This window comes from Geotrypetes seraphini, chromosome 7 (assembly GCF_902459505.1).
Source record: "Geotrypetes seraphini chromosome 7, aGeoSer1.1, whole genome shotgun sequence".
NCBI classification, from domain to species: domain Eukaryota; kingdom Metazoa; phylum Chordata; class Amphibia; order Gymnophiona; family Dermophiidae; genus Geotrypetes; species Geotrypetes seraphini.
In genome coordinates, this window is record NC_047090.1 from 122,840,671 (window position 1) to 122,858,303 (window position 17,633).

At 39.7% G+C, this 17,633-nt stretch overlaps 1 protein-coding gene across 3 annotated transcripts in view; it reads right to left on the minus strand.

The window, feature by feature from the left end:
- BUB1B (BUB1 mitotic checkpoint serine/threonine kinase B) overlaps positions 1-17,633 on the minus strand; it is a 287,868-nt gene that overhangs the window by 13,540 nt on the left and 256,695 nt on the right. For all 3 annotated transcript variants that reach the window (XM_033953065.1, XM_033953063.1, XM_033953064.1), the window contains exon 19: positions 16,391-16,549. In XM_033953065.1, the coding sequence (XP_033808956.1) occupies positions 16,391-16,549 (159 nt within the window). The remainder of the gene's footprint in view (positions 1-16,390; positions 16,550-17,633) is intronic.

A 17,633-nucleotide genomic window follows, 5' to 3' on the forward strand; every position in this document is an offset into this window, starting at 1 on the left:
CTAAAAATATAATTTTCCAAGTGAGATATTTAAGATTGGCTCAAATGGAGGTTTCATTAATCTGAAGAGAACAACATTAAGATCCCAAACCACTGGAGGCGATTTGAGAGGTGGTTTGATATTGAAAAGTCCTTTCATAAACCTGGAAACCAGAGGATGAGCAGTCAGATTTATTGTTGACTGGCAAGGATGAGCAGTCAAGAGATTTATTGTTGACTGGCATATGGAAAGCACTAAGGTGGGCTCTGACTGAAGTGATTTTAAGACTTGAATTGGATAAGTGGAGTAGGTAATCCAACACTTAAGATATGGAGGAGGATGAAGTATTTTGATGATGAAGAGTACACCACGTTGAAAACCGTGTCCACTTCTGTTGGTAAAACTGCAGTGTAGAGAGTTTTCTGGATGCATCTAAAATGATTCTGACAGGATCACAGAGCTCAGCGCCTGCTGAGGTCATCCTGAGAGGTACCAAGCTGTCAGGTGCAACAACTGTAGAATGGGATGTAAGAGACCCTTGATTCTGTGTGAGAAGAGATGGAAATATCTGCGGGGGTATTGGATCTTTGACACTGAGTTGAAATAGAAGGGAGAACAGCAGTTACCTGGATCACCGAGGAGCTACGAGGATCATGGTGGCTGACTGAGGAATCAGTGGAAACGCATAAAGGAATTTGTGCGTCCAATCCAGGAGAAAGGCATCTGCCTCCAGACGATGAGAATATTGCCTGGAACAGAATTGAGGCAGCTTGTGATTGAGAGGGGACACAAACAGATCTAGCTGAGGAATCCCATAAAGAGAGACTATTTGACACAAGATTGTGGAGTTGAGTGTCCACTCGTGTGGTCGAACAAATATGCAGTTTGTTGACAAGAGTATTTTGTGCTCCTTGGACATAGACAGCTTTTAGAAATATATTTTGAGCAATAGCCCAGTTCCAAATCTTCTCAGCTTCCTGACAGAGAATCAGAGATTGAAAAGACTTGCGAGAACTGTGAATGGCTCTGAGTTCCAAGAGGTTTATATGGAACTGTTGCTCTTGAGCTGACCAGTGTCCCTGTGTAGGAAGGCATTCCAGGTGAGCTTCCCAAGCATACTTGGACGAGTCTGAGGCCCAGAGGGGGTAGAGGAAGGCTTCTTAGCCGGCTTACCCACTGAAGTATGCGACACCGAAATGGTTCCACCAGTGTCGAAAGGTACGGTGTTGATTTGTCCGGTGCTACCGATGTCGGCAGCGGTGCCGAGTATCTTTCCACTGTGACACCGAAGAGGAGGCGTTGCTGAATAAGTCGGTTCTTGAGAGTCCTCTTCTGCAGAGAAGAACAGCGGGAACAGGAATCGGGATGGTGCTTGGGCCTTAAACACTGGAGACACCAGCTATGTGGGTCAGTCACGGAGATGGGGGGAGCACAACGTCTACACTTTTTGAAACCAGTCTGCGGGCGAGACATTGAAGGAAAAATGGCCTCAGCTAAATCAAAATCCAAGGCCAATGTGGTTGAACAGGCCTCTTTTTTTAAAACTGAAAATAACGAATAAAATAAAAAAGAAAATAACTGAAAAGTAAAAAGTCTGTGAGAGCAGGAAGGCAGTGAAGAAAAAGTTCCAACAGCTCCATGGAAACTATGAAACTGAAGGACCACGCGCCCTATGTCAGGTGGGAAGGCACTCGTGAATGTGCGGTTCAGGCTATCGCAAACTTTCTAAAGACTTAAAGTAGTTATGCACTTTTAAAGTGGTCCATACCGGGGCTCTATCGGTAATGTAACCCTTACAGGAGAATATGCTGCCTGCTTGTCTTGGGATAAACGCAGGAATCCATACATTAGGTAAATAAAAAAACAGTGCCAGATGTCTAGGGAGGGACAGATGAGCCTGCCCGCAAGACTAAGGACCCAAGCTGTGACGTCCATTCTGTAGAACTTTGTAAAGGTACAGAGAGCAGACCAAGTAGCTGCTCTACAGATCTCTTTGGCCATAACTGCCCATGACTCCGCCATTGAAGATGCCACACTTCTGGTCGAATGAGCTTTTACAGAAATAGGCAGCTGTTTGCAACAGCCAATGTACGCTGACTAAATTGCCATGCAAATCCATCTGGCGATAGAAGTTTTGGAAGCAGATCTGTCCAGTCTGGACTGACTAGTAACCACAAAAACATGGTCAGAAAGGTGAGGCTCATTTATATTTTCCAGGTAGTGGAGTAACACACTTCATACATTTAGCAAGATCTCACCTTCATTGTTCAAACCTGTAGGATAAAAATCAGGTAAACGATCCTCTTGGCTGACACGAAAAGCTGATACAACCTTTGAAAGGAAAGAAGGTACCGTGCGCAGAGAAATCCCAGCCTCTGAGATCCTTAGGAAGGGTTCTCTGAAGGAAAGAGCCTGCAACTCTGATATTTGCTCACAGAGACTAATGCTACCATGAAGACATTTCATGCTCATATGGAGGCTTGGCTAGGTTCTTCAGAATGATATTAAGAAACATAGAAACATGATGGCAAATAAAGGCCAAATGGCCCATCCAGTCTGCCCATCTGCAGTAACCATTATCTCTTCCTCTTTCTAAGAGATCCCACATGCCTATCGCAGGCTTTCCTGAATTCAGACACAGTCTCTGCTCCAACACCTCTACCGGGAGACTGTTTCACACATCTACCACCCTTTCAGTAATAAAAAGTATTTCCTTAGAATATTCCTGAGCCTATCACCTCTTAATTTCATCCTATGCCCTCTCATTCCAGAGCTTCCTTTCAAATGAAAGAAACGTAACTCATGTGCATTTATATTACATAGCTATTTAAACATCTCTATCATATCTCCTCTCTCCCGCCTTTCCTCCAAAGTATACAGATTCAGATCTTTAGGTCTTCCCCATACGCCTTAAGACGAAGACCATGCACCATTTTAGTAGCCTTCCTCTGGACCACTCTATCCTTTTTATATCTTTTTGAAGGTGTGTCCTCCAGAATTGTACATAATATTCTAAATGAGGTCTCACCAGAGTCTTATACAGGGGCATCAATACCTCCTTTTTCCTACTAGCCATACTTCTCCCTATGCACCATAGCATCCTTCTAGCTTTCACCATCAACTTTTCAACCTGTTTGGCCACCTTAAGATCTTCACATACAATCATAACCAAGTCCCGCTCTTCTGTCGTGCACAAAAGTTCTTCACCCCCTAAACTGTACCATTCCCTCAGATATTTGCAGCCCACATGCATGACCTTGCATTTCTTAGCATTAAATTTTAACTGTCAAATTTCAGACCATTCTTCAAGCTTTGCCAAGTCTTTCTTCATGTTATTCACACCATCCTGGGTGTCTACTCTATTGCAGATTTTGTTATCATCCGCAAAGAGGCAAATCTTTCTAGACAGCCCTTCAGTAATATTGTTTATAAAAATGTTAAAAAGAACAAGCCCAAGCAAAGAACCTTGAGACACACCACTGGTAACATCCCTTTCCTCATATTGATCTCCACTGATCACTACCCTCTGTCACCTTTCACTCAACCAGTTTCTGATCCAGTCCATCACTTTGGGATCCATCCTGAAGGCACTCAGTTTATTTATTAGATGTCTGTGTGGAATACTGTCAAAGGCTTTGTTAAAATCTAAATTCACCACATCTAACACATTCCCTCTACCTAATTCTCTGGTCACCCAGTCAAAGAAATTGAACAGATTTGTCTGACAAGACCTACCTATAGTGAACCAATACTGTCTCTAGTCCTGTAATCCACAGGATTCCAGAAACTTCACTATTCTCCGTTTTAAAAGCGTTTTCATTAATTTGCTTACCACTGAAGTTAGACTTGCGGGCCTGTAATTCCCTACTTCTTCCTTACTTCCACTTTTGTGGAGAGGGACCACATTCGCCCTTCGCCAGTCCTCCAGTACCAGTCTCGACTTTAGAGACTCATTGAAAAGGTCAGTCAGAGGAGCCACCAGAACTTCCCTAAGTTCTTTTAGCACCCTCAGATGTACACCATTAGGCGCCATCGCTTTATCTACCTTTATTTTAGCTAGCTCCTCACGAACACAACTCTCTGAAAATCGATCAGAATCTACCATTCCTCCATCTCTATTCATGTTTGTCTTCTGTGGTCCCGGTGCTTCAGCCATGAATACAGAACAGACATATTTGTTAAGCAATTCAGCCTTTTCTTTATCAGTTTCTACAGATTTCTCCCCTTCAACTTTGAGTCTTACAATGTTACTTTTACACTTCTTCCTATCACTAATATATCTAAAAAATGTCTTGTCTCCTCATTTTACCGTGTCATCTATCTTTTCTTCCATTTGCATCTTTACTTTCCTGACTACACGACCAGCCTCTCTTAACTTTTCCAGATATTTTTGACTGTCTTCCTCTGTGATCTTTTGTAGTTTATGAAAGCTAACCTCTTATTCCTTACCTTTTCAGCTACTACTTTTGAGAACCAAAGCGGCCTTCTTTTCCTCTTACTTTTACTTACATGCCTCACAAATAGGTTTGTCACTCTTACAATTACTCCTTTCAGTTTTGCCCACTGCATTTCCACTCTTCCAGACGTTCCCATCCAGACAATTCCTTGACGTAATCCCCCATCCGAACAAAATTCGTTTTTAGGTCTAGAACCTTTGCTTTTGAATGAGCCCTCTCTTTGCTTTTGAATGAGCCCTCTCTATACCCATCTACAATTCTTATGTTCTTAAGAGCGCTCTCTATATCTGTCTTAATATTAAACCATACCATGCAGTGACCACTAGATGCCAGATGATCACCCACTGTAACATCAGAAACACTTTCCCCATTTTAAGCTCTAAGTCCAGTATGACCCTTCCCAAGTGGGTTTCATTATCAACAGCTGGAACAGTTCTCCTTGTAAAGAATCCAGGACCTCCCCTATTTCTAGAAGACCCCGCAACAGGGATACCCCAATCAACATCTGGTATGTTAAAATCACCTATTAGTAAAACCCCCTCAGACTGGCTTATCTTGGACTTGCACTTGTGCTTTGCACTTTCCCTGTTTGAGGAATCTGGGAGGGATTTTTTCCCTACCACTTGGCCCCACTGTGGTTCCCAGCCCAAGAGGATTCAGAGGAGGCTAAGCCTAAGTCCCTGCCACTCCCTCGCATGCGCCGTGGCAAGCAGTAAATGGACGTTCCTCGGTTGACCATCCAGTGCAAAACTGGCATGTTATAAGGGTAGAACAGCCTGAGAAGTCCATCCCAATTGATTCTGAACTAAATCAAGGGATTTTTGAAGCAGAGGCTTTAGAAAAAAAGAGCGTTTAAAATCCAAGATGGCCACCACCAGAAAAATTGTGTCATAAACTGCCCACGGGGGCTCCCCTGACAGTTAAACTCAGGGAAAGGGAGTTTGGAAGTGGAGGACTCTATCTTTGGCCCCAGAAACCCTTACATTTTTCAGATCCCACCCCCTGATTATCCCCATAGGGAATAATGGGCTGAACTTGCAATGTTGCAGCGGCTGGTGCCTACCTGTGTCAGCTTTGCTTCAGCTTCACTGAATGCCTTGAATCCTTGTGGAACGGTCCAGACCTGGAGATCTTTGAGCTGCCAATCGGATCGAAACCGACTGAAGGCTCAATCCCCACAAATCCTTGCAGCCCAATGGGAGGAGAATAAAATGTAGCCGGCTCCCTGAAACACAAAGGAATTCACACAGGGGCCCCACAGCCTGCACTCCTGCCTCTACTAAATCAGAAGGTGAACAGGCTCCCAGGGGAATGGATCCCAAGCCTCAAAGTAATACAATGCCTGTGGGTTGCAAGCTAAGGCTCATCAGGTATGCAGTATCCATGTGCAAGCTAAGGAAATCCACATCTGTGGTAGTCGGCATAGAGGAGCCCTGCAGAGGGACTTCTGGCAGTGGAGAGACCTGGTTTGAAGGAGATGCATTCACCTGCCAAGCCAACACAGTAGGGTTCATGGAATACGCTCTCCACAAGAGCTGAACAAAAACTGGAGAAAACGCACACCTTGGCGCCATCATCCAAAACAGACATCAGGAGGGATTTTCCCCCCAGAGCCCAGACCCATGCCAGCTTACTTAGCCCTCGAGGACCCAGAGGAGGTGAGGCCCAAAGCACCTGCCCCCTCCCCCAGCAAGCTGTGACACACAGTATACAGACACTTCTCTGTCAGCAATCCGGCACAATCCAAACTTGATAAACAGATTAGGTGCTGAGTCCATCCTTACCGATTTTAAGCAAAATCGAGGGGTTCCGAGGCAAATTTTAGCTTAGAAGAAAAGATTGTTAAAAATCCAAGATGGCCTCTGTCAATGAATTCACATCAAAAATGGCCAAAATAAACAATTTTCAAAGACAAAAAATAGCAATTTGGGATTTAGGGAGGTGGGAGACCTGAACCCTCCCTCAGAAACCCTCAAAAATGTGTTCTGCATACCACCCCTGAAGTTCCCATAGGAAATAATGGAGATGTACTCACTAACAATCACTGAAGTGCCTTGTCTGTCAGTTCTTTTTACAGCAGCTGATTGGAGGAAAAGGATTTTCTGCCTCAGATAACAGGACCAAACTTCAAGATCTTCAACTGCCGGTTGGATGGACCCCGACAAACCTCCGCCTCCTCGGAACCTCTCCACTTGACTGGGGGCAGGAAAGGCAGCTTGCACCCTGAAACCTTGAGGGGAAATTACTCAGGATGTACCCAGCCTGCACTTAAACCTACGACAAGGTCAGAAGGCAAGCTAGCTCCCAGAGTGACGGACCCAAAGCCCAAACAAGGTGGCACACAGCAGGCTGGATCCACCGGTTTCTCTGTGAAGCAACAGTCCGACTCCGAAGACTTCCTTTCCTCTGGCAGAAGACCACTGCAAGAGGTCTCATGGCACCCAAACAACCGAAAACAAACTTTTAAATAAAAAAATAAGACCTTACGATATGTTAGTAATTTAAAACCTGTTCCAATACATAAATCAACAAATCAGACTATATGGCTAACTCCAAGATTCAAATTGGTGGATTTAAGATTATCTGGAAGTATTGAATGATAGTAGGTAGGGGGCGTGGCTTAGCGCGCACACAAAATGGTCGTGTGATCGCAGCGCTCCTCTTACCTGGGCAACCGTTGAATAAATAAAGATTTCCTTTTAAACTGTTTTCGGCTGAAAACATCGGAGAGGACAGCGGGAGCATGGCGAGCACCCGACAGAGTAAGAGTGAAACCGGAGGGGCTGTGAAAAGGCAGAAGCAGGATCAAATTACCCCGAGTAAGGTTCCGCTTCCTGCTGATGTATCAGAGGAGTTAAGCAAAGCTGAAGTTATGGGGGAACTGAGGCAAATCAAACAAATGCTGACAGAGACTGTGAGTAATATGGCAGAACTGAAGGAAGAAATCCTGAATATACACAGACAAATGGAAATAGCTAATAAAAGAACAACAGAGTTAGAAGTTAAAATGGAGAGCTTAGAATGTGAAGGAAAAAGATGCAAAAATGACAGTTTGGAAATAATTCAATTGAAAAGTCAGCTGGAAGATTACGAAAATCGTGGAAGAAGAAAGAATATAAAACTTTTTGGAATACAGGAAAATTTGGAAGGGAAAAATGCAATACAGTTTTTAGAAAATTTAATTCCTAGATTATTGCAGTTGGATTTCAAACAGCCTTTGGAAATAGAACGGGCACACAGGATTCCAATAAAGAGTATGGAAAATCAAGGGAGACCAAGACCATTAATATTCAAGATGTTAAGATACCAGCAAGCAATAGAAATTTTAAATGCTGCCAAAAAAGATAAAAACTTAAACTATAAAGGATCCAAAATATGGTTTTTACCAGACTTTGCTAAAAATACAGCAAATATTAGGAAGAAATTCCTTGATCTGAGATCTCAATTAAAGGAAAAAGGATATAAGTATGGTTTATATTATCCAGCAAAAATGAGGGTATCTTGTGGGGATAAATCTTTGTATTTTGTTGATCCGGAAAAACTAAAGACCTTTCTTTCAAAATAAGAACCTATTAGAGAATGACACGGTGAAAAAATTGGTCCCCGTCACCGCCCGTCCCCGTCTCACCATCCTCTGCACCGCCCCGTCACCGCCATTCCCTTCACCGCCCCGTCACCGCCACTGCCATCCATTCCATTCACCGCCCCGTCACCGCCACTGCCATCACATTCACCGCCCCGTCACCGTCACTGCAGCATGCATAAAAGCATCAAACTGACACATTTTGATCACTAAATTGAAAATAAAATCATTTTTCCTACCTTTTTGTCTGGTGATTTCATGAGCCTCTGGTCCTTCTTCTGATCCTTCTTCTTTCTTCTCCTGCCCCCCTCTTTCTTTCTCTCTCCCCCTGGCTCCCCTCTTTCTTTCTGCCTTTCTTTCTCTCCCTCTTGACCCCCTCTTTCTTTCGTGCCATCGTGCCAATTTCTCCACTTCCACGATTCTTTCCCTACCCTCACCCCCAAGCCAGCAGCCGATTTCACCCTGCTCCTTCCTCGATGTCCTGAACTTCATCGGGCAGCAGCAGCATTCACAATTCACTTCTGTTGCCCGCTTCAGGCCTTCCTCTCTGTCGGGTCCTGTCTTCATGAAAACAGGAAGTAGGCAGGACCCGGCAGAGAACAAGGCCGAAAAAGAAAACTGGCAAACTAAGGAAAGCTGGAGAGCAGTAGCGTACCAAGGGGGGGGGGGGGGGGGCGGGAGGGGCGAAAAAGGTAATGGCGCCAGGCCTTGGAGCACCGAGGCAGACCGAACCCCCGAACCTCCTCCCAGCCGAACCCCCGCTGATCCTCCTATCTCCCCCCCCCCAAGTGAACCTTTCCGACTTTCCCAGCGAAAGCAGCAAACCTCCCAACAGTAGCGTCATCAGTGACGCGTCAGAGGGAGGAGAAAGCCGCGAAGGAGGTTTAATTACAGGTGTGGCAGTAGCGATTGGTCCTCTTCTTAGGGGGCGGAGTCAATGCGGCAACGTGCAAGTCGGGTTGAGGAGACAGACCACGCGAAGACAAACATGGCCGCCGGAAAAAAAATGACACCCGGTCAAGACCAAAGATTCACGGTGAAGACACGGTAAATAGCGGTTCTTTGAAGGGGGTACATTGGCCTGCGGGGACAAATCTTTTCACCTGCGCCTGCGGGCGGTGAAAACTTTTTTCCCCGTGTCTGCGGCGATTTGAGTATAGAGTCTCTGAAGCCCGCAGCCAAACCGCAGGCTCCCCGCGGCTCACTGCGGGGATCTCTCCCCGTGTCATTCTCTAGAACCTATGTCATTTTAGCACAATGGGTGTTGAAATGAAGGGATAAATACTAAGACTGGATTGGTGGATATTGAACAAAAAATTAAATATAAAGAACTATGGGACTTTAGTTTGTTGGAAAAAGAAGAATATGCAACAAAGAACAGGAAATAAAAATGAACAAGTGAAAAAGAAAATAAAAGAATGTAAAGAAGAAAGTAGAAAGAAGGATAGACTGGAAAGACATTAAAGTGAAGTTATTAGACTAAACTTTTAGGAGACTGAAAGATGGATGGTTGGAGTAAAGAATGAACAAGAAGGATTAAAGGACTGGACAAATTAACACAAAAGGAAAAGTGAAGACTGAATAGGAAAATAAATAGATGTGAAGAAGAAAGCAGGACTGATAGACTAAAAGGATATTATAAAAAAAATAAAAATGAATGACAATTGGCAGTCAAAAAGTCTTTAAGAGTGGATGGATGGAGATAAGATATAAATATGAAAGTTCAGTTTATTTAATAAGTCAGAAAAGGAGAAAGTAAAGAATGAAAGGACAATAAGGAAAAGATTGCAGAATGGACTAATGATAGAAAGGACAAGTTATATGATATTTAAATGCAAGTAAAGGAAAGGAAAATGAATAATATAAAAGAAAGATACATAAGAATTTATTGGTAGCTGAAGGAATGTAATGATTGATGTTGTGATAATATAGTTTTAAAAAGATTGGATTTAATTTGGAGAAGAGGAAATATAAAAAGGGGAAAGGGAAAAAAAAAATATTTTGAAAATGAAATACAAATGTTTAAATACAAATAGGGGATAAAAACTTATAAAATTGAAGCTTTTTTTTTTTTAACAGAAATATATGAAGAGATGGATATTTGTTGTTGGATATTTAAAGGAGGATAGGAGAAGATGGATTAGATAATATAAGATATAGGAAAATGATACTTTTTATTAAATATATGACTATGATAGAATTTTCTTGAATGAAATAAAATGTTGGGGGAATGAATTAGAGATTGGTGAAATGATAAAAATGCATTAATGGAATGTTAGGAAATAAATATGGTTATGTGACTAAAGGTTAAATAATAGATAGAGAAATTAATTACTTTAAAATGGAAAAAAAAGAAAAAAGGTTTTATGATTAGAAGAGAGATATAATTAGATATATTGTGGAGAGGTAGTGAGTTTGTCTCAATAAAGGATAAAGGGGTTATTAATAAATATTGGTTGCCTGGGGGGAGGGGTGAAGTTGGGATTACTGTCCAATGTGTGTCCTTAAGCAGTCATTATATTGGGGGGGGAGGGGGGGGAAGAAGGTGGGTATTAAAGATATTACTAGGATGATTAAGGAAAAGATTAATAAGGGATTGGGTAATTTGGAGGTAAGAATGTATGCCATGGGGAGAAGTTTTTTAGATCTTAGTTATGGAAGAAGGGAAGAGGAAGATTATGATAAGGAGTATAAAATATATTATGTCTTTTAAGATATTTTCTATTAATATCAATGGCCTGAATCATGTAATCAAAAGGAAAAAGGTATTATCATTTTTAAAGAAGCAAAACGCGGATGTTTATTGTCTGCAGGAGACCCATCTTAATATAAAGGAAATCTCAGAAACTAACGGGTGGGTGGGTGAAAGAATGTTTTTTTGCTCCAGCAGAGGGTAAAAAAGCAGGAGTAGCAGTTCTTATAAATAAAAAGTGTATGGCCAATTTTAAGATAGTAAATGCGGACCCACATGGAAGATGGCTACATGTTGATATAAGTATGGGAAATAATGCCCTGACGTTGTTCAATATATATGCCCCTAATTCGAATCAATCAGAATTCTTTAAAAAATTGCAGAGTATGTTGTTACCACTGGCTGCTTCTAATTTAGTGGTGGCTGGAGATTTTAATGCTGTAATGGATCCATTAATGGATAAAAAAACAGGTAAAAGTATAAAATCTTTAGGTTTAGATAATTTGGTTCAATCATGTGATTTGAAGGATATATGGCGTATTCTTCATTTTAATGATCAGGAATTTTCATTTTGTTCACAGGTTCATAAATCATTTTCAAGAATAGATTATATTTTTATTTCATCACATAAGGTGCAGCAAGTGATTAAGGCTTCCATTGATCCCATTATCATTTCGGATCATGCGGTAGTATGGATAGATTTACAATTAGATCAATTAGAAAACAGAAGACCTCTTTGGAGATTTGATAATGCATTGCTTGTTGATGAAAAATTTTTGGAAAATTTTAAAACACAAATTAGTGATTTCTTTCAAATTAATTTAGTGGAAGATACATCTATTGAAAATGTATGGGACGCTTTTAAAGCGACTATGAGAGGTCATATTATATCATATTCGGCTTTTGTTAGGAAACAGATTAAAAAACAGTATATAGAGTTAGAAAAAGAAATTAAAATACTAGAAACTAAATTGGTAAGCAAATGGGAACATGATGTATTACAAGCTCTTTTGAAAGCAAAAGGTAAATATAACGAATTAGCTTCAAAAATGATAAGAAGAGACTTGTTTTCCAAACAGACAATGTATTATGGAAATTCTAATAAGGCGGGAAGATTATTGGCAAATTATCTTAAAGCAAAAAAAAGAAGAACTAACATTAATGGGATAAAAGATGATAATGGTATAATAACCAATCAAACGGATATAATTTTAAAGCAATTTCTAAAATTTTATAAGGACCTGTATTCTTCCGAGCCTTATTTGGAGAGGCAAAAAGATGGTAAAAATTTTTTAGATTTAATTATTGGACCTAAGGTTCCTGATCATATAAAACGGAGTTTAGATGAACCTATATCATTAAAAGAATTAGAAACAGCGTTGAGATCTCTTAGAGTTGGATCCGCTCCAGGTGGTGATGGTTATACAGTAGAATTTTATAAAACATTTCAAAATGTCCTTTCCCCATATTTACTAAATTTATATCAGACACAACTTATAAAAGGTGATATTAAAGGTACTATGGCTGAATCAATAGTAATTGTTTTGCCTAAGCCAAATAAAGATCCTACTTTGGTTTCAAACTACAGGCCTATATCTTTAATAAATGTGGATAATAAACTTTTGGCGAAAATTTTGGCTTTGAGATTAGCCAAAGCTCTCCCACATATTATAGACACGCATCAGACGGGTTTCGTTGCTAGAAGACATTCCTCTAATAACTCTAGATTATTGTTTCATATGTTAAATTTATCTAAAAAAATGGATGAACCGGCTTTTACAGTTTCCTTGGATGCAGAAAAAGCGTTTGATAGGGTAGAATGGAATTTTATGTATCAGGCTTTAGAATGGTTTGGTATAGGTTCTGGATTTATACAAATGGTAAAAACATTGTATAGCTTCCCGATTGCAAGATTAAATATTAATAATATGATATCTGATGGTTTTCAATTGCAGAGGGGAGTTAGACAAGGTTGTCCTTTATCTCCTTTGTTATTTGATGTTGTATTAGAACCCTTATTGTTAGCAATACAGCAAGCAAGGGGGATACAGGGTATTCCATAGCAATACAGCAAGCAAGGGGGATACAGGGTATTCCATATTCTGATATGGAATATAAAATTTTGGCTTATGCGGATGATATTTTACTTTATTTGAGGAATCCAGAGTCTACCTTATCTTGTCTATTGGAATTAATTGATATGTTTGGCAAATTTTCAGGTTATAAAATTAATTGGAGTAAGTCTGAACTTATACCTTTAAATGTTCATTGTGTAAAAGGATTATTTGACGCTTTTCCGTTCATATGGAAAGAAGAAGGATTTAAATATCTTGGCATTCAAGTTAAAAATACAATTGAAGATACAGTAAAAGAAAATGAAAAATTTGTATTGAAAAGAGTTACAGAGTTATGTGAGAAATGGAATCCGTTACATCTTTCTTGGTGGGGGAGAGTTCAAACTATTAAAATGATGATCTTGCCTGTAGTTTGGTACCAAATGAGTATGATACCTATTTATTTTCAGGGGTCCTTTTATAAAAAGCTTAATAGCATTTTAACGAAATTTCTTTGGCTTGGTAAAACGCATAGAATAGCTTTGGTATCTTTGCAAAAATCAATTAAGGAGGGAGGGGTAAATTTTCCAAATTTTTATAGGTACCATCAAGCCTATATGTTACATCAGGGTATGTATTGGATCCTCCCAGAACTGATAGATAATGCACCGGATTGGTTATATTTGGAATGGCGCCTTATGTTTCCCCTAAATTTAGTTCATCTTCCAAGTATCAACATGCCTAGAAGATACAGAGAAAATAAGATATTAATGGATACTTGGAACACGTTGAGGTTTATTAGTAAATTAACACCTGTCCCAATAAACAAGTCAACTAGTCAGTCTTTATGGATAAACTCCAAGATTAAAATTGGCGGAGCTCAAATCCTTTGGAAGGACTGGATTATTGCAGGCATTAGATCTCTGAATGATGTTATTTCGGAAGGTAAACTGCTGGAATTTTCACAATTGCAACATAGATTTGGTCTTAGTAAAAAACAAAGTTTTAAATGGTTGCAATTGAAGCAGGCCATTCAGGTTGGGTTCCCTGAATGGAAAACATTGAATAATCAATATAGTTTAGAGTTCTTATGCTTCCAAGCAGACTTCGTAGGGCATCAAGCCGTATTGTGGTATAAATTAATATCTGGATATTTGAATAAAAAACCAAAAAATGGTCTAAGAGACATTTGGAGCATTGAGATTAAGCATCAAATTACTGCATCTCAATGGCCACTAATTTGGTCTTGGAGAATGAGATGTACAGTGTCAGCATCTATGAGACAAACTTGGTTCTTTTTATTACATAGAGCTTTTTGGACCCCTACACGTTTGCAAAAATTAGATAGTTCTAAGTCCAATAAATGCTGGCACTGTAATCTGGAACCTGGGACGTTGGATCATTTACTATATCATTGTCCCTACATTAAAAGTTTTTGGAATGCAATTTGGCCACAAATTAATAAATTGATGGAAAATCATGTAGCAATATCATATGATACAGTGTTATTTGGAATGATGATGAGAAAAAAAAGTCAAATTTCACCAGAAAATAACAAGCTTTTACTAGTCATGACAGGGGTTGCCATTCAGCATATAACCAATAACTGGAAGAATCATAGTAACCTTAATTATACATTTTGGTGGAATACAATTTGTCATATATTCAAAATGGAAAGAGTAATAGCAATACAAAGAAGGACATATCCTAAATTTATAAAAATATGGGGGCCATTGACAAAGTATTGTACTGAATGAATAGTAGGATTTATCTTCTTATTTTCTTCTTTTTCTTGTCTTCTTTATGGCACACATGGAGGGGGGGTAGTGAAAATAATTTTACATAACATGTTATAATATGGTATACAATATGTATAAGGTGATTGGAAAGCACTTGAAGGGTGGGGGGTGGGAGAGGGGATAAAAAAAAATTTGTTCAGAATATTATGTAATAGATATAAAAGTGATATTGTGTATTCATTAGTTGTAACTCAATATTTTGTACACTTCATGTAAAATATGAAAATGAATAAAGAATTATAAAAAAAAAAAAAAAAGAACGATAGTAGGTATATGTATTTTGGATGATGTTATTTCTAATGTTAAGCTGCTTGATTTTTCACAGCTGCAACATAAATTTGGTCTTAGTAAATCACAAAGTTTTAGATGGTTGCAACTGAAGCAGGCCATTCAGGTGAGGTTCCCTGAATGGAAAAAATTTAAAAATCAATATAGTCTGGAATTCTTATGCTTTCAGGTAGACTTCCTGGGACATCAGGCCGCACAGTGGTATAAATTGATAGCTGGATTTAAAAATAAAAAACCAAAAACTGGCCTTAGGGACATTTGGAGTATTAAGATTAAGCACCAAATTTCTGCGTCTCAATGGCCACAAATTTGGACTTGGAGGATGAGATGTACATTGTCAACATCTATGAGACAAACATGGTTTTTTCTGTTACATAAAGCATTATGGACTCCCAGTTTGTTTACAAAAGTTGGATAGCTCTAAGCCAAATAGATGTTGGCACTGTCATCTCGAAGCAGGGACTTTAGATCATTTATTGTTCTATTGTCCATTTATTTTGGTTTTCTGGAAATCAATATGGGGCCAAATAAATTGTTTGTTGGAAAATCCAGTAGCATTGTCCTATGATACTGTGTAATTTGGCATGTCAATGAGGGCTAAAAGCCAAATATCTTCTAACAACAACAGGCTTTTACTTATTATGACAGGAGTTGCCATATATAAATTACGAGCAATTGGAAAAATTGGAAGAGGCTTAACTATAGTTTTTGGTGGAATTCCTTGTGTCATATGTATAAAATGGAAAGAACATAAGCTACTCAGAAAGGGAATTTCAAGAAATTTCAGGAGACTTGGGAGCCATTAACAAAATATTGTAATGTCTAAATATTGTTTTTTCCTTTAAAAATGCACATCCGGGAAGGGGGAGGGGGGGTTTGGTATGATAATGAATTTTGGTATATAGATATGGGGTTCACAATAGGTATTTTACATGTTGGAAATTGTGATTGATTAGGGAGGAGGGGGGATTAATTCTGATATGGATATTAACAGAATATTAAGTGTGGCATTTGAGTATAAAATGTTGTATTTACACTTATTGTAAGTTTTAAAAAGAATATAGAATTGGAAAAAAATAATAATAAGAAAAAGATGCAGAGCAGATCAGAAAAACTTCTGCACAGTTTTTCCTTCTGAAGAAATTGAAACTGCAGGGACCTCTGTGTCTCTCTCTCTCAGTAGGAGGAGCACATGGTAAGAAAAGTGTAGATTTCTGTAAGTCCTAGATTGCAAGAATGGATTGGGCATCTTGCATATAGAATCCTGAATTTGTTTTAAATATAAACTGAAGTATAAGCATTTTGCATCCTCAAATCTTATGCTAATTTAAAATGAATACAATGTAAGAAAGTTAAATGCTAATGCTAAATTGGTTATAAAGTAGTTTACTGAATGACACTTATTACTTAGTTACAGGATATAAAAGACACACACAACCCTTCACAGCAATATTTAAAAAAAACAAAACCAACCTGATTAGTTATTTTCACTCTGTAAACAACTCAATACAAGAATTAGTTCAAGTAATCACACTGACCCAGACACTGATGGATGTTAGCTCTTCGTACAGCATGATACAGCCATTCTGGTACAGAAAACAGTTGCATTTCTGAAACTCCTCCTGATACAGAACTCCTAGGCGCTCTTTCAATTGGAGGTTGATATAGAAATCCCATGGGATAGGCTGTGAATCCACCTGTACATACATGAAGTGCACAAAAATTACATAAAATTTTACTTTTAGCAGTATTTCACCACCATTATCTTTGAACAAACATATAAAACAGATTGTTCTATGTTTCAGGGAACCTAAATGCCAAGTGATGATATGAGAACATCTACTCACTGGCTGCTACTACTGCTTTGAGCTGGGAGGGAGATTTGTGGCTGCCGCTGATGCTTTGGGGGGAAGGGGGTTGTCAAGACTGGCACTGCTACTTCGGGAGCTGGGAGGGCGGGAGATTTGTGGCTGCCGCTGATGCTTCAGGAGCTGGGAAGGAGGGAGATTTGTGGCTGCCACTGATGGTTCGGGAGCTGGGAGGGCGGGAGATTTGTGGCTGCCGCTGATGGTTCTGGAGCTGGGAGGGAGATTTGTGGCTGCCGATGATGCTTCGGGAGCTGAGAGGGAGGGAGATTTGTGGCTGCCGCTGATGTTTCAAGAGCTGGGAGGGAAGGAGATTTGTGGTTGCCGCTGATGCTTCAGGAGCTGGGAGGGAGGTTTGTAGTCGCCGCTGATGCTTCGTGAGCTGGGAGGGAGATTTGTGGTTGCTGATGATGCTTCGGGAGCTGGGAAGGAGGGAGATTTGTGTCCATAAACAGTAAATAAATATGCAGATTAAAAATGTACTGTGTGTACACAGAATAAACGTGAAAGAGTGTACAGGTTTAGAGGATTGTTGTCCCACAAGCCCTGTTCCCTTCCAGAGGGTTAAGCAGAATGAAATAATCATGCACATGATATTGTTTATGATGTAACACAGGTGGCAATTATGTTCATTAACCCCCTTTACAGAGAACCACAATAGAGGAATGACAGCCCGTCTGTATGCTAATAATATAAAGAGGGTGGCATAGACCCAAGCTAAAATGTTTTTGGCACCTAAAGTAGAAAAACCGAGCATGGTGCTGATTACATTCCCCCTTGAGCTCTGGGTGGGATAAGAAGCCTACAAGCAGTTATGATACTTAGGGTTTTGTTTTTTGTTTTTTTTTAATATTGCTGATGATTTGAAACAGAAGTGGGAGCCAATGATGCAGCTGGTAAAAACATCTTGGGTAGC